At 39.2% G+C, this 26789-nt stretch overlaps 1 protein-coding gene across 9 annotated transcripts in view; it reads right to left on the bottom strand.

The window, feature by feature from the left end:
• LOC129438458 (rap guanine nucleotide exchange factor 6) overlaps positions 1–26789 on the bottom strand; it is a 95423-nt gene that overhangs the window by 15830 nt on the left and 52804 nt on the right. For 5 of the 9 annotated variants that reach the window (XM_073871026.1, XM_073871033.1, XM_073871028.1 and 2 more), the window contains 17 exons: positions 16433–16549; positions 15639–15816; positions 15076–15212; positions 12377–12535; positions 11294–11446; positions 10232–10396; positions 10044–10151; positions 8771–8974; positions 8568–8676; positions 8142–8385; positions 4850–5007; positions 4012–4026; positions 2820–3060; positions 2117–2503; positions 1830–2041; positions 1457–1580; positions 976–999 (listed from right to left, as the gene is read on the bottom strand). In XM_073871026.1, coding sequence (XP_073727127.1) covers positions 976–999; positions 1457–1580; positions 1830–2041; positions 2117–2503; positions 2820–3060; positions 4012–4026; positions 4850–5007; positions 8142–8385; positions 8568–8676; positions 8771–8974; positions 10044–10151; positions 10232–10396; positions 11294–11446; positions 12377–12535; positions 15076–15212; positions 15639–15816; positions 16433–16549 — 2735 coding nt within the window. The remainder of the gene's footprint in view (positions 1–975; positions 1000–1456; positions 1581–1829; positions 2042–2116; positions 2504–2819; positions 3061–4011; positions 4027–4849; positions 5008–8141; positions 8386–8567; positions 8677–8770; positions 8975–10043; positions 10152–10231; positions 10397–11293; positions 11447–12376; positions 12536–15075; positions 15213–15638; positions 15817–16432; positions 16550–26789) is intronic. The other 4 variants (XM_073871027.1, XM_073871031.1, XM_073871030.1 and 1 more) reach the window with 3 other exon arrangements.

Below are 26789 nucleotides of genomic sequence, written 5' to 3'. Positions count from 1 at the left end.
GTCAAGGACTAAATGTGGGGACACATTTCAAGTGAGAGCAAGGTTACATCTTGTAAGATACATTGTTACAGTTCCCTTTCGAGGGAACTCGCGCTGCGTCACTGCGGTGACACTTTGGGGACGCCTCCAGGGGTAAGTGTGTCTGAATGTGTATATCAAATTCAACCAATGATGAGGCTTAACGACAATGACAGGGTGACGCGGGAGCCAGGAAGTATATCACTATCTGAAATATTGCCAAAGACGGCGTTACAGGGACACAAGAAGTATGGCAAGGGAAACGCAGCGTCGCGTTCCCTTTCAGGGAACAACAGTTACATACGTAACCCGAGACGTTTTCATGTGTCAAACACAACTATGCAAAAAAGCATTTTGGTATGAATCAACATTCGCATACAGAAGATATAAGCATTTATAGTGAACAGTTTAGCACGTGTGCTTAAAGTGTAGAATTTTTAATGATATTATCCTACACTTCACAGGGGATAATATGGATTTTCCTCCAGAAAACGTCTTGCATAAAATAGATTCAAGCACTTTCAATGACCTGCATCTATGTATGTATATTTTCAAAAACTTCCAGGGGCTTTAACCCCCCCGCCCAGATTCACAAACTTTCAAAGATTTTAAGGACCCGTGGGAACCCTGGTCAAATCTACAGATAAGATCAAACTATAAATACATAAAAAGCTAAATTATTTCATCCGATAAAGGGCAGATATGCAGAGCATTAAACAGCTCTGATCATTTTGATCATCCGATGTCTAATGTAGACACAGTGTTAAAGCATCCAGAACATCAGCATCACGCAAACATGCAACACCTGTTTGGATGCATTCACGATCATGAACTGTTACATGAAGATTAGTGCTTAATGAAATAAAAAACTCAGGCATGGTTCAGACATGAGGGATGCAAGGAAAGGTCAGGTTACTCATGACACATTGAGGACATGCAGGACAGCAGAAGACTTACCCTAAACTCTTCCATCTCTTCTTCCTGTAAGCAAAGCCCACGAGAGTAGGAAAACAGGTTAACAGAAGAGAATGACACACATAGTGAAAGAGAGAAAGAGAAACTACCAGCAAAGACTGGATATTAGATCCTACAGAATAGTGTGTGTCCACCTTCAATATTAAATAAATGTAGATCAGAGAGATGATGATGATTTAAATAAGAACTTGTATTGGTTAAGCGCTCCTCTGACCGTCTTATTTAAAGAGGACATATATCACAAGGAATCAGATTTTCCCTGAGTAGCGGCTCTGCTTACAAGATCTCTGATCAGTTTTGATCGATGGTCATGCACATTTCATTGTGGATTCTTGCAGGGATAAATCACAATGCAGTGCATCTTAAAAAAATGCTGTTTCTAAGGACCACTGGGAAGAAAATATATTGTACACTATAGACAATTGCCTGAATGTGAATGCAGAAATGAACGTAACATCTTCACCTCTGTCTGAACATGAGCGCCGGGTCCATGTTGGCAGATGTCATGCGGACAACATGTCGAATCTCCTTGGCAATCATTCGTAACTTTTCAAAATTCACAAGGCCGTCCACGGTGGAGTCGTTACCTGAGCGAGATTTATAGAGAAAACATGTCAACGTGTCTTAATATACACTATATATACTGTACATGCCTAATAAAATATATATATGAAGAGTTTCGTTGCAAAACAAGATAAATCTATTTTTTAACATTTTTGTCAAAACATGTTTATTATTATGTGTTCATGTTATTATTTTGTTTTATGGTGCTACTTAGCTGCAACGTTTTGCAACGAAACTGTAAAATGCAAATACAGAGAGGTCGAGGTCGTTACCTTCGTGCAGAAAGGTGAGGTCTTTCTTCACCACAGGAAACAATGGAATGATTGGCGGCTGGACACTCTGGCTGCTCAGGATGTTGCGATATTTGGCCATGTTACGTGACGGATCGAAGATGTCTTGAAGATCCCGAAACAGTTTATCATATTTACTGGGCAGTTTCTCCCATGTGCTCCTTAACCGAGCAACCGGGGCCAGGTTAAGACCACTGAAACGAACAAAACACATGAATGCAAGACATCCCAAACAAGTCCTAGGACTATGAGCCGTTCTGAATGCTTACCTGATAATTGCGAACATGGAGTTGAAGTTCTTACACTCGCGGCAGTGCAAGGCGATCTTGATGAAGTGTTTGATGGTCTTCATGCGTTTGAGCGTGTTGGGCTCACGGAGGATCTCCGTGGCTACCCAGAAGGTCTCCTGGTTGACGACCTCCTCAAACTGCTTCAGACGGCTGCTGCTGCCTCCACCGGGGTCCAGCTTGAAGAGATCGTCTACGTACTCGGTGGACTCGATGTTACGAAACAGGCCGAAGTCTCTCATGGAGAGCTGTGCGGCGACCTCCACCGTGCTGAGTTGCAGAAGACTGATCTGACTTTCCCTCAAGAGCTCCTGAGCATCGTCATCTGAGCAGAGCGTCTCCGTCTCCATGTTGTTCTTCAGGTAGTACCTGGTCAAAGAAGCCAATCATGGTTCATTCCTATGAAATTCAATCTTATTCCTGCTGGTTTTATTTTACTATTGCCATTATTTCTTATTCTCAGGGTTAGACCTTTATTAAAACCACATATTAAACACGCTGCTTGTTATGTAGAAGATGTGTGCTGCAGTTATTAGCTCAACAAAATCTCACAGCTTAATGAAGTCTGTTTACTGAATTCACTGAAATTATTTAGGCTAAATACTCTTAAAGGGTCAATTCACGCATATAAATCTGTATCCCATTTTATGGAGTGCTGCTGGACGTGTCCTGGGTCCACTCTCACCTGCCATTGAGCTGGATGCGGTCGGCCAGTTTGGAGAGCTGGTCAGGCAGTCGCCGTTGCTTGATGACCCCTTCGGGACTCACAGAGACCTCACAGAGCGAGTATGTGTCCGAAGCAGCGATGAGATTAAACTCACTGACTACATGAGAGACGACATCTTTGGCTGTGGTGTCCTTACTGATGATGATGTAGCAGCTCTGCTGGTCGGCTTTAAACACACGGATCACTTGATCTGGAATGTCTGTTAGCAGAAGAACCGAGTATTACTACCCTGGTAAGATTTTACCTAAACATCATTAAACAAACAATACAATGAGAAATAAACACACATAAATGTATACACACGGAGGACACAGTCAGTCATCCATGCAAGTGATTAGAGGTTAGAAAAGCACTTGAGCGTGTATGGACGGACCCTTGCGCACCCAAACAGGACGGTAATGATGCAGCAGAGACACAATATGATAAATGAGCGTGCACTAATGGAGCTGATGTGTCTCAATGCAGCGCCCAGCGGAGCCATTACAGCATGAGAGCATGTATTTAAAGATACAGCACGCTCTTGAGTCACCTGAACTCGATCGGTCCTTGAAAGATGCTGTGTTAAGCCCTTGATTCAAAGCTGATGAGGTAAATAGGCTTATAATAAGCTTGAAACTCTAGAGCTTGGCTTTCAAGCAATGCTACTTACTTTACTACATTACAGTAATTAGACAAGTGTTGTATGAAGAACCTCAGAGATAAAAGTGGAAAATGCCAACACACTTTCCACGCTAATGTAGAAACGATAATACAGTTAAGAGGCATCTAGATAACTCCAACAGCAAACAAAACAAGCCAGTAAGGCTCCCTCAAAGATTTAATGTTGTGAACATCATAAGATCAACGAATATTTCCACCTCTGGAGGTATACTGATATAAACTAGTACAACTTCACTCATATATGTTACATAGCAGCCAACCAGTGAGATTAAAGCTTGTGATTTTAGTAGGCTCTTTCCATTTTGGGCAAAAATGCGCAACTCCATGCAAGACCCGAAGGGTGACTGATTCATTACAGTAACACTTACTATAAGTGTGATATGTATCACGCCCCAGAAATGACTGAAAGTATGCAATGAAACAGAAAACAGTACAGCAAAGACAGACAGTAAGACAGGCAGTTCATGAAGCAGATAGCAAGTGTACTTACAGTAGAAGCTGGCCACTGGATGAGCCAATGAAAACAGAGTAAAGAGAGAGTAAAGACATGATAGATACACATCATACAGTTTGTAGATCTAAAAACCAGCTAAATAACATTAAAAACAGCACAACATTTACATGCGCTAAGAAACAAAATGGTTATTTTCAATGAATTCATAAACATATTGAGTTTCACAATTTTACTTAAATAATAATAATAATAAAACATGTGAATGAACAGTCATTTCATTTTTCTAGTTATCAGCAATAGTAGTCATTAGGGATGCACCGAATGAAAATGTATTAATGTAATTAAAAATGAATAAAATAAAACACTTGGCCGAATACTGAACAAGCAAACAAATAGATATCTGACTTGTTAAAACCATTAAATTTACATTAGCCACATAAATGAGCCTTAGCTAAACGGATCTTAATCCGATCGTCTCTTCCCGTGTAAAATGCAAATATCCTATTCATTACTGGCCTTAAGAAAATTGCAACGACATTTTATGCTTGCACCACTTAATGTTGAGCAGCGGATGCGTGCCTGCGTGCACGGTCAAGCACGAGCAGAGGGAGAGAGTGAGACGCCGACACGGGCATGAAAGAGGAAAAAACGATGTAACAAAAGCTTTTGTTAATAAATGGTTTTCAGTCAGTGGCCATGGACGGGACTTTGTTAGTGTGACATCACATTAACAGGAGATTCAAAACAGCATGTCTAATAAAACTGTTCCGGTTTAATGGGGATTAGAAAAGGAGTGATTGGATTATTTTCATTGTAGGGTTGTTGTGTTCACACACTGCCAACACACATTTAAATGTCAATGTGATGTTTTCACCTGATGGATTGGTGAAGTCCAGAGCGTTGGTTGCTGGATGCAGCAGGTCCGGGCTGCTGGACGACAGGCTGCCTGGGATGGGCATTATCGCCACACTGTGGCGGCACTGTTTAGTGCCCACGATACTGTCATCCTGAGACTGAATAACGCCAGAATCACTGCATGGAGAGAGAGAGAGAGAGAGAAAGACTTTATAGTGTATATCTGTGAACATCACTTAGGAAGAGAGAGACTCTGGTGTGAATTGAAATGCAGATGGTAATGGACATGAAAACTTGTTGCTCTTTCACTTAATTTCTTGTGAACTGCATCATCAGCACTAGGAACCAACTCTCAAAAGGATAAATTGATGGATTGAATGTAGTTTTAATGTCGTTTTGGTTGATTTAGGTATTATTAAAACATCATAACGCTCAGAACAGCACCTGCTTCTGTCAGACACAGATGTCAAGAACGTTCGAGAACAAAGCTTGAATTCTCAACAAAGGCAGTTTAGTGGACACCTGCAGCAATGGTTCATGCATTTTTTAGAGGCAGCTAGTTTTGCTTTAGATGTTACATTGATCTTTATGGCTATGGAATTTTTCGCATTAGTTGATTTTCAGGATGAAGGCACAAGGGTACATGTTGGGCTCAATTTGGCTGACTATCATCAAAGTGACAGATGAATTTGTGCCAAAATACAACAGAGATGAACTGGGCATACAGCCCATGATCTCAACAACAGACATGTGAAGCATTGCTTTCTCCATTTTAAAGCTGATAATCCTATTCATATTGCTATCCTAACCATGTGTGATTATGCCGTTATGAATTTGATTTGTATTTCGCATCCCCATCAGTTGACAACTCCCATATACTGTAATACACTGTAATAGTTCTGTATCAACAACAGAGGCTCATGTCTGAAAGTCTTTTTACATGTACTGTTCAACAGTAAGGTATGTACATTAACACTCCGTTTTGTACAGGTATGATTGCACAAAAAGCCTAAGCGTGAAAGCAACAGGTGACTGCAGACAAATCAGCACAAACACAAAATGAGCTCAATGTTATAATGACACAGACGGACACATGCCAGCTCAAACACACACTTTTATAAACACACACACACAGACTGAAGACACACAGTAGATGGATGGTGAATGTGTTATTGTGTGTGTGACGTCTCAGGGTGAACTCTGTCAACCAGAAAGTAAACCTTTACAAAAACAGCCTAACTGCTGTATTCCTCTCAGAACAGAGAGACTGAATCTGATCTCTTTAGTGTCACGATTCTACAAATCCTCGATTCGGTTACATTTTCGATTTTAACTTTTTTTTGAAAGACAAAAAATGCTATGCAATTATTATTTATTATTATTATATTTTCACATTAACATGAACATTGCTTGCTTTTCCATGCATGGGGGTTTGTGGGCTTCACTTAACGCGAGAGAGCTTGTAGAGAGAGGATTCCTTCCTGCACGCACATGGACTTAATGCGCGCGTCTTGGACTCATAGCCTCTGAAATAAATCCAGCACTTCATGTGTGTTTTTAAAGGCACCTCTGGTTTTTTTCCCTGCTTGGCAAGCCGACGGGACGTGACATGGGGGCGTGGCAGCATCGACGATCCCATTTTTTAATTCGAAGTTCGAGGTTGTCACTTAATTTCGATCAATTTCGATTTAAAATCGAAATCGTGACACCCTTAAATCTCTTCATCCTGAGAGAAGTGTCACAACCATCACACAACACAATACATAAATCACATGAACATATGAAACAGATAGACATCAGACAAATAACATGGACGTGAATTTGAGATTAATATGAATGCAATTTCAAAAAGAAATTTAATACCACGGGGCTGTTGAATGCTTTATTTTGATTGGATGAGAAATGTTCCCCGGTATGCATTATTTTTCGATAAGCACACACCTAGCCGGTTTAATGTCTTCAAATAACAACCAGGGCAATGTCTTAGCAATATCTGTGTTAACCGTGGTATAAGCTGAATAACTGACTCTGGTCTTTTGAATTATAATGATGCACACCCGCATGTAAAGGTCGTGCCGCATTACCACCTTGGCTGTGCATTATTTTCTAATCATTAAACGGCCTGTCATCAATTATTCCTTACAGAAACAAAAGTGAGATTGTATCTTAAAGGTGGTGTGTGTAAATTTCAGCGGCATTTAGTGGCGAGACTGCAAATTGCAATCAACAGCTCACCACTCAATTTCAAAACGCAGGACATACACGTCGTGATCTGAGACAACGTAAAGACGTAAAGAGCTCAGTACAACAGTTTGTCTGTTTAGGGCTACTGTAGAAACATGATACAACTTCCATCTAAGCTGACCCGTAAATAAAACGGCTCATTGTAAGGTAATAAAAACATAACAGTTCATTATGTTAGGTCTTATACACCACTGATAATATAGTTATGCTGATTATATTGTAGTTCTGTCAAGAGATCCATTGTAAAAGTTACACAATGCACCTTTAACAACCCTTGTATTATTGATCCAGGAACACTTTCATGATACAGCCTCATAATGTACAGATCAAACACTTCAGCGTTATTATGAGTTTTGATTCTAAAAGGGGACTTGAAAAATAATCACAGATTTAAATGAAGGTATTTTAGTGGGTGTGTTTGACCCATAGCTGAGGTACAGGTGAGAAACAGTACTGATGATTTTATAGAAACATGAATGAATGGCTTTAATAAACACATTTACACAGAGATGTCTGATACACTCAGCATACACTGAATGAACATACAGACAAAACTTAAAAAGGCTTATAAATCTATGAAAACAATTATTCAAAAAAAGATTTAGACTTCTAAAGAGAGAGAGAGAGAGGTAGTGTTGAGTTGTGCAGATGTCTCTTACCCAAACAATCCCCTGTGCAAGTGAAGCAGCAAAAACAGAAGAACAGTGACGTGAACTAACAGAAGCATCAAAGCCCAGAAAACACACAAACAAACAAACAAAAACACACATACACACACACACGCAAGCTAGTAACTATTTTGGGGGCAGTATTCCTTTATTCCAACATAAAGAGTCGTGTTTGATTTTGTGCTGAAGTTAAACTATAGGAGCCCTAACTGTGACAACAAGATGAATCTTCAACAGCATGAGCTCTGATAGCTGTCAATCAAAAACCTTTTCATAACATGAGCTTAAAACATCAAGAAAACATGAAGAGTCGCTTCAAACGTGTAGAATAGACTGACGTGTGAATTCATGAATACTGTAAAAACACGACAGCAATCACAGAGCTGTACTTGTCCATACCTGAAGGGTTTTGGAGGCAGGATGCTGAACCTGGTCTTCTCCAGCATCTTTCGGATCTTGTTGCGTCCTCCAGACACTGTGTTGGCCTTCATCTTCTTGTGACTTTTGTTATCAGTGGGAAACTCCAAGTTTCCAGGCAGGTCAGCAATGGAGAATCGGTTACTCTTCTTCTCATGGATCTTTGGGATATGAGGAGCACCATTCTTCTTCTCGTGTTTCATGCGATTCTGAAGTTCCTTAAAAACTACAACATAAAGAGATGGACAAAAACATATCAGATTTTAATAATAGATTTTAATCACTGTAGCATAAAAAACATAAATCTAAATAAATCAATTCCAAATATCAGCTTTTAATGCAAACTGTTTTATTTATTATAGCATTGTAATAAAGAACTATAACTACAAATGTTACATCATGACATACCAAAGATATTAGTCTTTACAGTCAGAGAGAGGTGCGTGTTGTTCTTCAGGAAGTCCATCGCTTTGGAGTATGAGATGTTCTCAAAGTTCTGCCCATTGATCTCCATTATCTGAGACACAAACAACAGACCAGGACCAGATGAATTGTATTGAAATATGAATGTGTCAGATGTTGTATGTGGAGTGAAGGAGTGTGATGGGTACCTGATCTCCACGCTTGAGTCCTGCATCTGCTGCTTTACTCCCAACCTCAACGGACTCGATGAAGATGCCGAAGCCGCGCTCGCTGCCGCCCTGCACCGCGAAGAGGAGCGATGAGTCTCTAGATGCCTTTTGTAGAGTTACCTGACGACACTTGGCTTTAGCAGCACACGCGATGTTCAGCAGACGCAGGTGACCCTTCATTTTCTGAAACAAATTTTATTGAACATAAATAACAATGTAATTAATGTTTATATGTCATTACTGTATATGTACAAATAACTCAATGACATGGTTTTACATGCAAACCAAATCAATCAATATATTTCAATAAAATATTTAAACTATTCTGATTAAATGTAAAAAGCCATAAAACCAAAGAGACAAACTGAAAATCCAGCCAAAAATGTTTCTTTTTTTATATACAAGAAGTTCATATTCAAAAACTTTAAAGTAAAGCATGTGTTGGTCTACGGAACAACGGAGGAGGTATGCTGTCAGTATTGGGCACCATTTCTCCTCTGAAGTACACTTAAGGTCTGGTGTACCTCAGGGTTCGGTTCTTGGTCCGGTATTGTTTTCCCTTAATATATTAATAAATTCATTTAGGGTCTATTTTTAACAAATATGGGGTCTCTTTTCACCTACATGCAGATGACACCTAAATTTATATTCCTTTAAAGCATGAGAATAAGCATGCCATAAAGCCTAGTTGCGATTGTTTGGAGGATCCAAAACTTTGTCTTGCAGTTAATTTTTTGGCACAAAAAATCAGAGTTGTGTTTGGCCTGAATTAACAATGTGTACACGATTTTCAAACGACATCTCTGTCACCCTACAGTGCCACGTGTCAGAAACTTAGGTGTCTGGTTTGATGATAACCTCAAATTAGTACTCAAATATAACCTCAAGAGATAAGTACTGTGGTTAAGTCCTGTTTTTATCATTTCCGTTTTCTTTTAAAGGTGAAGCCATTTCTGTCTCTAAAGAAGGTTGAAACAGCTATGCATGCATTTGTAACTTCTTGGTTAGACTATTGCCATTCTTTGTATGTCGGTGCCTCTCAGTCATGTGTTTCTCGTTTGCAGTTAGTTCAGAATGCAGCGGCTCAGCCTCTTGATGAAAGCGGTGTTTGCAACTGAGCTCCTCAATTATTAACAGGGTTTCCACATTTTGTGACCAGTAAACTACCATGGATAATCCACTTGTTTGTGATAACTGGTATGGCAATCACACTTCTGATATATCTGTTGGTACTGTTTAGTCTGAAACTCACAGAGAAATCCAGTAACTTCTCAAAGTCTTCCAAGAACTGAGTCATGACGGGATCTCCTTCGAAATCATTAAAATGATTGTTCACCCACAACAACACGATTCTCGTCACCTGCAGAGAAGATGGACCGTTATTAAGAGAAATAAGAAATACAGTAATACAGAGGTAAAGACACAAACAAACACACTGACCGTGTCTCTAAGAGTGTCCACTTTAAACCATTCCAGAAGTTTCTTGCCCACTTCCATGGGGCTGGATAGGAAAGTTCGGTATGTGAGCAGGAAGTCCTCAATGTAAGTGGGATCTACAACCGACGGCTCCTCCACCAGATGCATGATGAGACGCTCAGGTGTGCCCTGATACATACAGAAAATAACAACATTTAACACCAATTAAACCATAAAGAACAACCCATACTTGTTTAAACATTACTGTTTCATGTCTTTATTTCAGAACCTTGTCAAATCCAAATAAAATTTCTTTGCAATCATATTTCTGTAAAATACCTTTTTAAAGAAAAGTGAGTGGTTGTTCTTGGTGCCAGTATGTTGCTAATGTTCATTTGCTTGCGTTATGGTCCGGCAGTCAAATTGATTAGAAAAGTAAAGTAACATCACAAACAGTGTAGCGCTAAAGTGTAAGTGAGTTACTGCAGTGGTGAGGAGAAGTAGTACAAAAGATGTTTGTCACGCAAACACAAAACTGTAAAAATATTTAACGGAAACTGCAGATGACCTTCTGCTTTTGTGCAAAAGACAGCACAAGCTGTAAGAAACGGCACAAAGAGACGTTTTATAGAGGAGAGGAAACCATCATCAGTTGCCGGAAACTGTCTTACATTAATGAAGTGAAAGGTGCAGACATAAAAGGCTTAAAAATCATTTCGATGTTTAAGAAACTACTGTTCATCAGATCTGCACAAAATACATTATGAGACAGAATACAAAAAATGTTAAAATCATTTTAACAAAAATTACGTACCAAAATTGGGTTTTCACTCCAATAACACCAATAAGTCAATGCAATCAAAACTTGCTCTTAAAGAATATATACTGCATTTAGTTTTGAGCTAATAAACAACAGTTGCCCGATTTACCTACAGCAGGTGCCTATAACACTGGCTATTTACCTATTGGTTAATCTTAATCAATAGTGAGCATGCGTAGGTGACGTTAGCCAGTCAGGAAAGTCGTTTCGGTGGCAAAGCAAATCAAGAGAATTTGATGAAGATGATGTTTCTCGGTTCTTCTCACCTTAATAACAACATGTCCCTTCCTTGTGCCGCTGCGGTCCAGCTCTCGATGCTCCTTCACCATGACAATCTCACCCTCCTCCTCCACCTTGTGCGTGTTTTTCTCCACATGGTTGAGGATGCGGCAGTAATCCTCCTGAGCGATGCACACGAACTGTCCAACAACGACATGAGGAAGAGCAATGAACTTACAGTAGAGGAGAAGGTTACTCCGCACCAGACGTGGGTTCCCCAACATCAAGGGTGTGAGGTCACAGCTCATAATGAGTTAGTTTTAGTATAACCCTGTTACTGATGTCTGTCAGTCTGTGTGTGAGGCCCTTGCTGAAGAGGAAGTGACTCTGCTATATTAGGACTGATTTACACGTCAGGCCCCTTCTGAAGTCTTTTGGACGGATCGGTTCCTTTAATGATCACATCGGTCAATATGTCAAACTGTCTGTCAGTAATAATTAGCCTGAATTTAAAATAAAAGCTCACCTAAAAAAGCCTGCTATTGTTTACTATGTTCAGCAAATAACATCATGCCAAAATCTGTCAGGGTGCTAATCAATGTAGTAAATTCTGACAGTTGCTTTTAACCTCAAAAACATTTTTAAAGGTGCAGTGTGTAATTTTTAGAAGGATCTTGACAGAAATGCAAAATAATATACAAAACTATATTATCAGGGATATATAAAGACCTTTCATAATAAACCGTTATGTGTTTATTAACTTAGAACGAGACCTTTTTATCTACATACACTGAGGGTCCCCTTACATGGAAGTCACCATTTTGTGGTGCCATTTTTCTACAGAAGCCCTTACCAGACATTTTGTTTACTAAGTTGTCTCCGACGAGGACATGTTTGTCCGGTGGCGGCTACCGTAGCTTTTCTATGTGTTTTAAAAGCGAGGGGTGAGCAGTGGACTAAGCCGTTGGTTGCAATTCGCAACCTCACCACTAGATGTTGCTAAAATGTACACACTGCACCTTTAAATCTGGCCCTTTGTGTTCCACAGAGAAAAGAAACTCAAATAGGTCAGAACGTATGTGTAAACTACTATTGCTTTAATAACTGAGGAGTAGTGTAGTGACTTTCACCTGGCAGTCATCTCCTCTGGTGCGCACCACACCGCTCATGAACTGTCGGTCTAAAGACGGCGTGATGCCGAAACTGTTCCCCATGCACAGGATCTCTGCTCGGCCGTCTCCATAGCTTATCTCTACAGCACCATTGAGGATCACATACCACAAATCCAACTGCAAAGTTATAAAAAAAAAAACAAGATCACAATGAAAAGATGTGTATGGCCATGACAGTAACTGATGTAGTAAATTAATGTGAATTGTACAAGTTGTTTTACTATCTTATTTTCAATGAAAGTAAAAAAGGTCTGACATTATTTACAAACTATTAATTATAATGTGAATGTAAAATGAAACATTCAATATATTATCTAGTTTGACCCTCTAGGCTTGACCATCAACATTTTAAATGGTTTAAGATAGGGACGCACCGATACTGGTATCGGGTAACGGCCTCGATACCACATTTTCTCGTTAAAAGTCCCCCGATACCTGGAATCGATACCATGGTCTAAGAAATGTCTATGTTTGAGCGGCGTGTAAGGGGTTAATGCCTCTTTTGTTGTCCAAAGAGGCAGAGTTTACAACAAACTGGAAAACTAGTCCCTTGTTTTTTTGTTAAATTATATGACTAAAGCTGTTACCTGTAAATTTAAATCATGTTTTTAAAGTACTCGGTATTGGCAAGTACTGAAATGCAAGTACTCGTATTCCAAAAAAGTGGTATCGGTACATCCCTAGTTTAAGATCTTATGAATTGTCGTCAATATAAAAATAAACATCTGACCTTTTAAGCCGTATTTGTAAGGAATAATTGACGACGGGCCGTTAAATTATAAGAAAATAATGCACACCCAAAGTGGTAATGTGGCAAGACACAAAGCAGAGTGCCGTTACACCGTGGGTGTGCATTATTTTCGAATAATTCAAAGGACCGGAGTCAATTATTCTGCTTATACCACGGTTACCACAAACATTGCTCTGCTACCTATTTTTAAGAAATTTGACAAGTAAGGTGTGCGTTTATCAAAAAATAATCAACACCCATGGAACATTTCTTAGCCAATCAGAATATAGCATTCAACAGCCCCGTGGTATAATGCAACCTAAAGTGTCGGACTGTCTATGTGTCTGCGTGTGGGGAGTAAATATAGTAAATATATATTTGTCAATTGAAATATCTTGACCTTTCTTCCAATTCTCTCTCCCCTCACAAAAATAACTTATGGTTTTACTATAGTTAAAACAAAACCAAAAAAACATAGTTACTGAAGTAAACCATGGTAATTAATTCCCCCAAAAACATGGTAAGTACACTTTTAAATACAAAAAATCTGATAATTTTGTAAGGGTCTTTTTCCTTAGTTCTCTTTTTTCTCTTTCTCTCTCTCTCTCTCTCTCTCTCTCTCTCTCTCTCTCTCTCTCTCTCTCTCACTCTCACATCAGAATGTTTTCTTGACCTTTATGCTTGTTTTCTATTCCCTGTTGCCCACACACACCCAGACACACACAAATGCACGCAAACATGCAAACACACACACACAAATGCAAGCATGCGTGCACGCACACACACATGCATGCACACACGCGCACGCACGCACGCACACACACACACACTCTCTCTCATAAGTGTTATCTCATTTATGATGTGGTCTGTGCTTCTTAAGAGTGTCTTTCTTTAGACAGGAGTGTAATGTAATTATTCAGCGTTCATGACCGACTGCTCAATCCCTCTGGAGACGTCTCAGAAAAGCTTTCTGCTCTCTGGAGCACCACACAAGAGCCAATGATTGTGTTACTAAAGTACCCTACTGTAGATCAAATACAACGCCGTCCTGCAGTATAAACTCATCCACACACCAGGTCACATGCATGTATATACAATACAGTACTCGAGTCAGAACAATGTTTTGACTTGACATAATGGATTTAGTTGATTGCATACAGTAAATACATTGATTTATTGTGAAATGTGGCGATGCGTCACACTTAAAAACTCTACAACATGCCCTAAATCAGATGCTTCTGATGACTTTCAGTCATTTTTTAGCGCATTTACACATGGTTAGCAGCAGTGGTGTCCGATGACTTCTCTTCTGAGGGGCAGGAATTCAAAATATGTGTTTGGCGTGTCGTGTGTGGCTCATCATGGTAAAATATGTGTTTGATGCGTTATGTGAACCTATGTGCATCATGTGTCATTTCAAAATACGTGCCTGCTGCACACGCGTCGAAATGGTTTATGATAAAAGAGACGCTCGCATTTACAAAATGCTCACGCAACACTAAACACGTGAGATTAAGCGAGTATCTGGCAAATGTGAGCACCTCTTTTATCATGAAGCTTATAGGTTCAAATGATATACACATATTTTGACACGACGAGCCACACACATGACGGGCTAAATACATGTCTGCATTGTGCCCCCTCGAAAAAGAAGTCACAGGCCACCACTGGTTAGCAGTTTGTTTAGCTTTAGTCAATGTGAATTTCATTTTACTACTTATCACAAACAACACAAGTGGAATTCCGTGGCACCCCTTTAAAATAATTTTTAGTTTTTTATAAGGTGTTTGTACAGTGTACTTTTACTGTTTGCTTTACGTGTGCTGTTTATCTTTTACTAACTAATCCGACTCTATTAAAAAAATGATTTAATTTGTACACAATATTTGCAATCCTATATGTTCTACAGAGCAACAGTTATCTTTACCTCCTGTTTGTCCTGGAGTATGATGGTTCCTTCCTGTTCCACCACTTCAAACATCATGACCCGACACAACTCTCTCCTGACAGACATGGTCATGTTAGCAAACGCCGGCAGCTGATGCATAAACTCCAGGAGCTGCTCTGTACAGTAGACAGACATAGAGAAAGAGAGAGTCACATGTCATTTCCTGTATCATTCTGATGTCAGAGCTCAGTCATGAGTTTGTCCTACACATGTCTGCTCTCAAATACTTATAACAAACGTTCAACTGAGCAGGATGCACAGAAAACAAGAGCAAAGCAACAGAGTTAAAGATATTCAAATCCACTGCATATTCTCAAATGTTTGTGATTTTTAGGCAATGCCTACATGCCAACAGGCTTTTAGAAGAATGGGCCGCAATGACTCCTAACAGAGATAACATCATCTAGATCATCATCTAGTTTATTAATTCGCTTGTAAACATGTCGTCTTGTACTGCTGTAGTGACTTTTATCAACTTTATCAGCTGGTGTGAAACTTTTAGTTGTCATCTTCTCTAAACAGAGATAAATTTCCGGCTGTACCGATATCATCGTCAGTCCGATCCACAGCATCCTTCTCCAGACACTCGCGCACCAGATCTCGGGCCAGAAGAGCCTCAGAGGAACGCTCAATGTCTTCATCTTCCTCTTCTTCCTCGGAGTCCACAGGAGCTTCAGGTAGACCGGAGAGATCCACATCACCCATCTCACTCTCGGTGGCCTGGGGATGAATTAATATCATTGCTTGTCCTGATACCATCAGAGTTTTAAGAGAGAAACATCTCAATGCTTCTACAGTTCTGAAGTTGACATGTCCATCTAATTCACAGCATTCACAAAATCTATCAGTTTCTTATGCATGCAGCTTTAATGATCTCTACAAGGTTATACATGAGCAATTCCAGCGTTATGGACTTTCAGTCAAAAAAGAGAATTTATTATGTTTTCATAAACCTCTAATGATAGAGTCCAGATAACAGAGAAATATCAGTCTATGCATCATTTAGATGAGTGAAATAGACATGTGTTAAAGTTGTGACATTAACGTTTTTGGGTGACAACATACTTTGCAGAAAAAATAATACTCAGAAGAGCCGACGTAAGCAAGAATATTGTTATTTATTTATGCGTGCCAAGCGTTGTCACATCTGTGTCGTGTACAATTTAACATGTGGCTCTCTCCTCTCGAGTACATTCATGAAGTTTATTCATTTTTGTCAATCGATATCCTGGTTTCAGTGGATAGAGCATTTAAGTAATGTGCGTGTCAGCATAAAAACTTTCCATGTTCAGTAAATGTTGTTCTGTTGTTGCTTGATGGCTTCATAAGGCAGTACCTGGTAAATGTCTGATAAGCTGCTGCTCCCCGAGTCACTGGCAATGCTGCATCCTGATTGGCTGGGAGGCACATGGGGATGATCTGTCAGGTGCATCTTGCTGAGGTCACCAGGAAGCTGTTCAGACAGTACAGGAAGTGAAAGACGTGTGTGAATGTCAAGATCTAACAGTTCACTTATTGTCTACAGGAAACACAAACTACTAAATGCAAATGATTTTATAAAACACATCACATAGCAGATATATAATTCAAGACTGTATGCTGTTTCAAATTGTATTTCTAACCAGACTGAGATAACATCTGTCCACCAGACCACTGCAGTTTCATGTCAGCATGTAGTAATATTACATCTTAACCAATGAGAACTCTACACCAATGACCTACAGGAGGAGCCCTCGGACCTGCAATCCTCAGTTACCCATCTGCCAATGCGTGGTACAAATATAAGTGCTGCTGACGTATGAGACAAGTGCAGGAGAATTAATTCAACTGAACTGAGAACAAGATGATAATCGGGACTTTATTCAGATCCACGCTGTTTTCAACATAATTTATACAGTTTAAAGATGTCGTAGAATGTAAAACTGTATTTATCTAGGCATAGATGAATAATACAAGCTCCAGGAATAAAGATATTTCTCATCAATGTCTAAAGTTGAAAATTAAATGAGTTTATTCATCTGTGGCAAAATGTCCTCACTAGCACATCCCTGTAGACTCAATTTGCTTTGTTAATTTATATTTTGATATTTAAAGATGTTTTACTATTTAAAAGCTGCACAGATGTTTTTTTATTTAAGGCTTAAAATATCAAAATCATCAAAGTACACTTCTACACACTAATACACTCATTTAGAATTAGTGCCTTTTTAGCTATAATAAGTAAAAAATTGAATTTAGTATATATTTATGTTTTTATCCGATTAATAGGGCTGGGTATCGATTCACATGTTCCAGATGGATTCGATTTTGATTCACAAGCTATCAAATCGATTCAATTTCGATTCTCGGTTCAATTTTCGATTCCGGTTCTCGGGTCGGTTTTTATACTCGATTCTCGATTCAACTCAATGAATATAGATTTAATACAAATACTATATTAATAAAAAAGAACAAGTTACGAGTGGGTAAGTAATCAAAAAGAAATTAAATGCCACAAAAATATCATCGTCATCTTGCTTGTGAAATCTAAAATGCTTCCATACTTCTGACTTTTTATGTGAAGGTGGCATCAACATCGATGAAGCACCTGAAACTAGGGCTGTCAACAATTTCGATTCGGCAATGCATTGCAATGCGCGCATGCCCGATTCAGCATTGATGCAGCAAAGTGCCATAATCGATTATGTCACTGTTTATTTTCTGGCCTCGAGTGGACAATAAAGTTGTGAAGTTTCACTTACTTCCGGGGGCATAACAACAACAATCAAGATGGCTGAGGCGGAGAGAGATGTCAGTGATAGACGGGTAAATAAAAACGCACCCTTTTCCAATGAAAGTGGACATATGGGCACATTTCGGATTCTACGAAGTTAATGGGAAACTAGACAAGACTTACACTGTGTGTAAATTCTCATCTCAGGTATATAATTGTGATTGTCTTAAAGCTGCTAAGCTTCTGTTTTTGTTGAGAATAGTTGCACTTGACTGATTAAAAAATTGCCTTGTTGTGTATAGTAGAATTCTGATGCATCGCAATGCAATGTAGAATCTAATTGAATCGTTACCTGGTGAATCATAATTGAATCGAATTGTGAGGGCATTGCCAATGTACACCCTACCTGAAACTGCCATTTTAAGCACTGACTGATGGAATGACAGTCTTGCCTCTCGCTCCTTGGTAACATCGCGCAAGGGAAAAAAAGAGGGTGACATCTAGTGAAGAAGACTAGTAATTAGATTAACGTTAATCTTACGTTCAATGTGTGCGGAAATAAATATGAAAGAAAAATCAATTTAGCTCTTTGAGAATCGATTTTGAATCGACCACATAAAAAAGTTTTTTTTTGCCCAGCCCTACCGATTAATCTAAAAAATAATCACCTGATTAATCGATTATAAAACAACTGTTAGTTGCAGCCCTAGTTATAAGTTAATAGAGCATCTCTGTTCATCATGAGACCTGTGACGTGTCGCCTTTCATCCTGTGAATGAGCTGGAGTATCGGAGAGACGTGTAAAGGGCATTAATGATTTGTAAAGATGGCAATAGGGCAAACAGAGAGGTGCTACTAATTGCCGCAGTCATACTGTGCTAATTCACAGCTCTGACAGACCCTCAGACGGAGGAGGTCTCAACTACGCTTGAATTAATGATGACCGCAGATTAAATATGAATGTACGCTCGCTTCTGCCCTACCGACCACATCAACAAGACTCCAGAATTCTAGAATTCTCCACTCTAGTCCTCAATCATCGCTATCACTGAGATGACTTTATCAGCTGAGAGGTGTTCCTCAGGTATTACAGGGTTTATAGGGTCAGATCAACACCATCTACGGTCTATGCTGCAGATAGCTCAATTACAGCTTTGGTTTTCTCCTTAATAGTTCAGAGTTTTTACAGTCCCACAACATCACAGCAGGAATTAGATCATTAAAAAGGATCCTGGTAGATCTCCAGTATGGTGTGGATTTTGTAACGACTCTGTAGGTTAACCTTGATACACAGACAAACTGTGCTGAAATGCTATATTATCTTAATATAAAGCCGGATTTGCTCCTAACTGTTTCAGTCATGAAGTTTCTTATCCACAAATGATGCAGCGACTAATGCAGTTAAAGAAACCTAAACCAGCCAAAGCATGGTCTGCATGATGGTTTTAAAGGGGTTCTGAGCAGCTGGGCCAACAACTCTCTTTAACCACTGACTCTTATTCAGCTTACCAAAGAGTAGGATCAGGACAGAAACTATTGCAAAACCTCAAGTATACCATTGTTGCGCTTGTTATTCAAATAACAATAAGATTGCCATGTTTGGGAATTTTGCCAAATGTTGTGCAGTTCCTGTTTGTGTAAAGTCATATTATGTACACATTATGTGGATGAAATGACCATCAAAGAGATTCAGAATCAGTCTCATTGACTAACTAACATATCAAATATTTTTTCGTACCAAAACTTCACAAGTTCAATTTCTTTACAAGCAGAAGTAAGAAATGCTGTCAAACAAAAATACTGTAAAGGTTTTATATATTGAAGGAACATTCTGGGTTATTTTACACATGGTTTAACTTTATGCTGAATTGTATTAAATTGATTTCATTCTTAGAACCCACTACAGATTTTCCACAGCATTTGGCACAAAAACCGTCGTGTGTTGTCATCACATTGTGATTTCTGCCAAAGCTGGCTTCAAAGCTGTGTCGAGAAAGACCTCATTTAGATAAAAAAAAACTCAAATGTCGACTGTGTGAGTTACTGGCTTATAAGGGTGTCCCATGACAATGAGAGAAAGTTAAAAAAAATATTAACTGTTTCAAATAATCCAATTATATTATGGGTGTTTGACAAAGATGTTAAGCACTTTGTCTGCTCTATCCACAACATAAATAGATCACATCATACTGTTTAGACAATGAAGTGAATGTAAACCTGAAATCATTTCCATGTAGATCAGCAGTCAAAAGTCTCTAAAGAATGACAGTACTGTTATTTCAAGAGCTAAAGGTTTTTACATTTACCGTATACTAGATTTTATATGGATTCGTTATTGATCTTTCAGTCCATTAAATTTTTAAATATATTTGGTTTAAGTTTGGTCTGTTTATTTTTGTCTTATATGTTTAAATGTTATAATATTATTGGTTTCAATTTAATACGTTGTCTACGAAAGAAAAGAGCATAAATTGTAAATGTCATAGAGGTTTTGGTAATGGACTGAACGGCAATATGTCAGGAGATATGGAGTGGGATTAAACATAACTTTTGACCACTTCATAAGTTTTGTTGTGTGGAAAGTCACAAATATAGTTGTTACATTTCTATCTTAGTTTTAATGGATGTTTGTTGATCAGTAATCTGAATCAAATTAATAAGAACACTGAAGTGAGAAATTGCAAATCCACAGTCTTGAGAAAGCGATGAAACAACAATGCCAATGAAATGTTACTCACAGTAAAATTGTGACACATCAGTAACCATCACCAAAGTAAACAATCAGAGAAATTAAAATCTTTGTGGTCATCTATGGCATGCTATAGATAATGTTATAAACCTAGGTGAAGGCACAAGAATTTGAACCAATTTAGTGAATAGGGATGTCCCGATCCCACCTTTTCATTTCCGATCCGATACCAGAATTCCGTATATCAGCCGATACCAATATCTGCCCGATACTATTGTAATTAAATGTGTATAGTGCTTTCTGCTACATCTAGTAAAATTTTAAATGTTAAAATCAATAATTTAAAATGATTTACAAGTTACAGGAAACATTAGTAAATATTAATCATGACAGTGTTTAGGAGAACAAATAATAGGTACGTTTGATAAATTACGTATGCTAAATATTTTTATTAATGCGTAAAACGGTCATATTAAAAAAGCTTTAGTGTGCAGATGGTTATTTTGGGAATTATGCATTTGACCGGACTTTTAATGCACATTCCAAGTGCAGAATTGATGCCCTTGAAGCATCCTGTCATGGGAATCCTCGCACCGCAATGGAAAGTTTATAACTGTTAAAACACAAAGAGAATAGATGCATCTTGTGCTCAACACATAGTGATCCATCCAATGGCTTACTGAGACTTTATAACATCAGATCTTTAAAATAGCCTACAGTTATCTTGTGTGTGCGTGCGTGTGTGAATGACGTGTTTCATCCGTCCGCTTCACCAGTGGATTAACTCAGTTTGCGAGTAAGTTACAGTGTTTCTGTGAACTTAAATATATTTAAATGTGAATTTGTTTTCCTTCACATGAAGCTATTGAGTGTATTAAAAGACTTTGAATATAGTCCATAAAACGTTTATGGTGCTTTTATAATACGTTGTTCTTTTAATAGCTTGTCAGTAACAACCACGGCTAACGCACATATCGGAATTGGATCGGTGATGTTGTCGGACCTCGATCCGATGTCCGATCCTGCCAAAAAGCCCGGATCGGCCCCAATACCGATCTAGCATATCAGATCGGGACATCCCTATTAGTGAAGCAAAAACATTTTTTAATCTGCAGATATAAATCATGCACTACAGATCAAGAAAGCTGACCTGAATGAACAGGCGAAACTAAAGTACTGCATGATATCGAGATGTTTGGTGTCCGTATAGTAAAAGAGTGATGTCATTAATCAGACGTGCACTCTCAAACATTAGTGCTGCATGAGTATGGAGGCTGAATGAATTATGTGGAGGAGTGGAGGGGCTACAGAGACTCTTCCTCCAGTGTTAATTCACTGAGAGTGCTCTCATAAATGAGCCTGCAGCACACAGCTATGATCAATGAAGGTAAGTCTGAGCTGGTTTAACAATATTACCACGGCATGTGCATTAAACTCTGAGTGAACCACAGCAACACTGACCTATCTCCATCCTCTCTTACAGAGCTTCACCTACTCACCACCACACATACAAAGACATGGTGCTGTTTGCCAAATTGAACATAACTCTGCCATTAAATGTAAAAGTGTGTAAGATTAGCATGGGCACTCAGAAAGGGTAAAACATTAATTTAAGCTGGAATAGGGTGACATGGGAAGATGAGTTAAACTACAGTATTTGTATTCAAGAGCGATTTAAGATCCATCCAAAGGGGTAAATAAGTGTCCAGCATACACCATCTGACCACTGTAAACAAAGCAGACATATGGCACAGAGCCCTACACCTTATGCTGCAACCTTATTAACTCCTCAGAAAACAACTGTTCATGTCAGGTGAACTTAAAGGCCACATATTATGCAAAATCTACTTTTACAAGGTGTTTGGACATAAATCTGTGTTGGAAGTGTGTAAACACAACAGCCTTGCAATAAAAAAAATCCTCACACTCCTTTTTTTAATCCCCATTAAACCAAAGCAGTCTCATTAGACATGCTGTTATGATTCTCTTGTTAATGTGATTCCACTCAAACAAAGACCCGCCCACAGCCACTGACTGACTTGTTTTTTAAATGTGTTTGTTAGAATGTTGTAGCACTCATGCGGCTAAAGAGACTATTGCCTTAGACTGTATTCACAGGAATCAGATCTATTTTTAAGCAGTAGTAGCAGCTCATTGGCATTTAAAGGTGCAGACATGAAAACAGCAATTTTTGCTACCCCCAAATAGGGGCATTTTGGACATGATCTAACCAATGGTCTGTGAGGTATTTTGAGCTGAAACTTCACAGACACATTCTAGGCACATCTGAGACTTATGATGTAAAAATGGGAATAATATTGGCACTTTAAACAACACCAGTGTGACAGGGAATACCATAAACCCCCACATTAATCCCACATTTGACTAACTCCTCATCTGTTCAGTGTCAAAGTAAACTGTGAAATAACGGTTTCAAGTCAAATATATAAAACACAGGGCCCTATCTTGCACCCAGCGCAATTGACTTTGTCAGTGACGCATGTATCATTTCGTATTTTGCACCGGCGCACAGCGGGTTTTTCCCTCCACAGACGCACGTCGGCAAAATAGGGAATGAACTTGCGCTCCCTGGGCGGTTCAGCGCAAAAAAGGAGGCGTGCTCCGGCGCAAACCATCTCTTATGCTATTTTGCAGTTTCAAAAAACAATTGCGCTACTAACCAAAAAAAAACTAGTCTAAAGTCAGTGGCGCATTCCGCGTGGTTCATTATGCTATTTTAAGGGCGCATGCTTGACCGTGCACAACGCGCATTGCTTATCTAATCTACACAGATGCAACAGTTATTTTTGCAAATCATAAATTGTTACAATAAAAAATATTGATACATGAGATAAGGGAAATCATTGTGGTGAGCATTGTGGTGATAGTTTTTATTTATTTTGTGTGGCAGCGTTAAACAATTCTCATGCAAATAACGATTAAAATATTTTCATAAGTTTGTTGTGTGGCTGTATTACGTTTATTTTATCTAAATAATAATAAAATGTTTTCATAAGAAACCTTCATGTATGTGAACTTGATTTGTAAGTGTAATTTGGGGTTGGACCTTGCTTGCGTTTCTTGTGTCCGATTTCAAAGCCCCAAACCCTTTCAGCGGTGAGGGTGGACACAGCGATGTCCTCCTGTGTGCCCGGGGTGCCCGATTTATGCTGGCAAGCTTGGAATCCCCCCGTCTCCTGACATCATTGTAGTGCTTGGCACAGCTGATGAGACAATTGCGGCTATTTCCTCTCACGCCTGTTTAACCGACGCTGATTTGGGCGGGTTTCTCCCATCCCCATACAAAGCAACTTCTCTGTCTTTGACTGCTCTTACAAGAACGTGTGTCTCCTCGGCTGTGAACCGCTCCTGGCGTGCGCCTGGTAAATCCGTCATAATAATAGCAACCCGCCATGGAACTTGCGCCCTTGGGTTTAAAGGGAATGTTGGATAGCGTTCTGATTGGTTTATTTGACGTTACGCCCAAACCACACCTATGAATAATGAACCTACTTCAGACCAACCCCTTATTGATTTGCGCCCGGCGCAAGACTTATTTCTCCCGCCGGGAAAATTGCAACAGCGCCCAAGATCCGCCCACAAAGTCACTTGCGCTTTGCGCTTCGGACTTGCGTTTCAGATCGTTAAAATAGGGCCCACAGTGTTTTGAGGTGAAAGATTCAGTTCATTAACATGAACAACAATAATTCAACATTAAGACTAAGGCTGCACGGTTATGACAAAAAAAATCATTATTCACCTTGATATTGTAATTGCGATGATTATTATTGACGTTGATAGATTGTATACATTGACGTTTTGAAATGATAACTTTTTGTGAAGCAGCTGCATGTAATTCTAAACATCCAAAACTAAATAATATCATGAAATCACAAATAATTATGGGAGTTATGTTGTTAATAAAAAAAGCCAAAATTAATGGCTGAAGAAGAAAAGAAGACCAGCGACCGGTTTCTTTGAATGGAAGTCAAAGGAGTAGAGGCCTCACTACACTGAATGAACCTCTTCTGTGAGGAATTAGTTTATTATTTATTGAGTAAACAACATCACTGTAAATCTTCAACATGTTTTACACTAAACAATACTTTTGTTGGGAATTGTTTTTATGATTTAGGTTTTTCTGTGATTAAAATGCTATTATATAAGAGAAGGCAGTGTAAGGAGTGTTGTGACGGGTAGGACTCGTGTGAGACATTATTATGAAATATTATGAGATGTTGTATTCTCTAAAGAAATCTAAAAATATCACTGTTTTCTTACACTGGCTTTTATGTTTCTCCTATTAAAATAAGGCATGAATTGTAATGACTGTCTGTTATAAACTACTATGATGCTCGCTCCCCTCTTTCTCTCTTCTATCTGAAACTGACATTTCCAAGGTCTTTGCTTCTAACCACTCGACTACCTGCTCTTTATATCCCTTACCCACCCATCTTCTTCAGGCCATTTCTCCATCGGTTATACCTGCTCTCACCCACATTATCAACTCATCTCTTTCCACTGGTACAGTCTTCGCAGCTTTTAAAAAGGCCCGGATAACCCAGCTGCTCAAGAAACCCACACTTAACCCTGCAACGTTAGAAAACTACAGACTGGTATCTCTCATTCCTTTTATTGCCAAGACTCTTGAGTTTGGGGTTTTAGAACAGCTCTCCTTTTTCTTCAAACAGAATAACCTCTTGGACAGCAACCAGTCTGGTTTCAAGAGCAGTCACTCCACCGAGACTGTTCTTAGTCATTGAAGCTCTAATGCCGGCAAGAGCAAACTGCAAATCATCTGTACTGATCCTACTGGATCTATCCACAGGTTTTGACACTGTCAATCACCACATCCTCCTTTCGGCCATCAAGGCTATGGGTGTTTCTGGTACAGTGCTACTATGGTTCATGTCTCACCTCTCAGGTAGGTCATTTAGAGTATCCTGGAGAGGTGACGTCTCCGTACCCCAACCTCTTTATAGCGGGATACCTCAAGGCTCAGTGCTTGGACCACTGCTCTTTTCGATGTACATACATCCCTGGGTTCTGTCATTCGTGGCTTTTCCTACCACTGCTATGCGGATGACACACAACTCCACTTGCCGTTCCACCCTGAAGATTCCACGGTTTCTACGCGCATCTCAGCATGCCTGAGGGACATCTCATTCTGGCTAAACCTTGCAAAGATGGAGCTGCAAGGAAGCTATTGATTAAAGCAAGATGCCATTTACTAAACTCAAGTCTGAGACACTTCAAAAGAAACACTCCAGCGTACTCAAGTTTATTTGGTTCGGACACAATAAAAAGCAATGCTCGACTGTAAATGCTTGACTCACTTTATATATTTTATGATTGATGGACACGCAAATGCATCTATGCACGAATGTTATGTTATTTATGCATGGCTAATCTGGGCCCAACCTGCGATTCTGATGCTACTAAATTAAGTCCCAGTGCCACCCATCTCAAATTTTAGTCGAAACTCTAGAGTCCTGTTGTATATTGTTTAATTAAACTTTTTTTTTGCATGTATAGCAAATAATTAACAACACTTAAAGCTTTCATAGGGAATGTCAGACGGCATGGCTTGGGGAAGTAATGACGTGTGCCATTAATCGATTTATGTCCTATAGCATGTAAAACAGGAACAAGAAGGGACTATTCTTAGAGCAACTCATGTAAACACCTTAATTCGAATATCGTCTCATGCAGAATAAGGTCAATAATTAGATTACAGCTGGCCATGTAAACATGCTCATTGAGTTGGAGTGTTTTGAGGTAAGATACATAGTGTTTTGAAGTAAAAAGAGTAACATCTTATGTTTATGTGATGTTGTGAGATCAGCCTGTTCGGGGCAGAACGCTCCCATCTCTCCACTCTGATGTCTCTCGACATCAAACCATTTTAAACGTTTAACAGATGAGCAACATTAAAAGTCACATTAAACAGTTCATGAGAATATTTAGACAGCTATTCAGACATTACCTTCGTTTTTACAAACTGAACAATCTGGACTTCTTTATAAGCTTTGAAAGCTCTTTCAGAGTCTGTGCACAAGGTGTTTCTGTGTTTGTACAAACAGTACAGGATCATCCTGAAGATCAGGAAATCAGCTAGATCTCTGTCCCGCTGGGTAACCCAGAGGAGGCAAAAAGCTGAAAGACGACAGTGGCCAGACCAGATAAAGATTCGACCTTACTGTTATACACTCACAGATGCTTCATGACACCTGCCCATGCTCCAGGACATCTACCAAAAACTGGATTTATTCTGTGTTTTTACCAAACCAA

Source organism: Misgurnus anguillicaudatus, chromosome 9 (genome assembly GCF_027580225.2).
Source record: "Misgurnus anguillicaudatus chromosome 9, ASM2758022v2, whole genome shotgun sequence".
NCBI lineage: Eukaryota > Metazoa > Chordata > Actinopteri > Cypriniformes > Cobitidae > Misgurnus > Misgurnus anguillicaudatus.
Note: the sequence above shows the minus strand (reverse complement) of the source record. Positions and strands in the feature narration are given on the sequence as shown.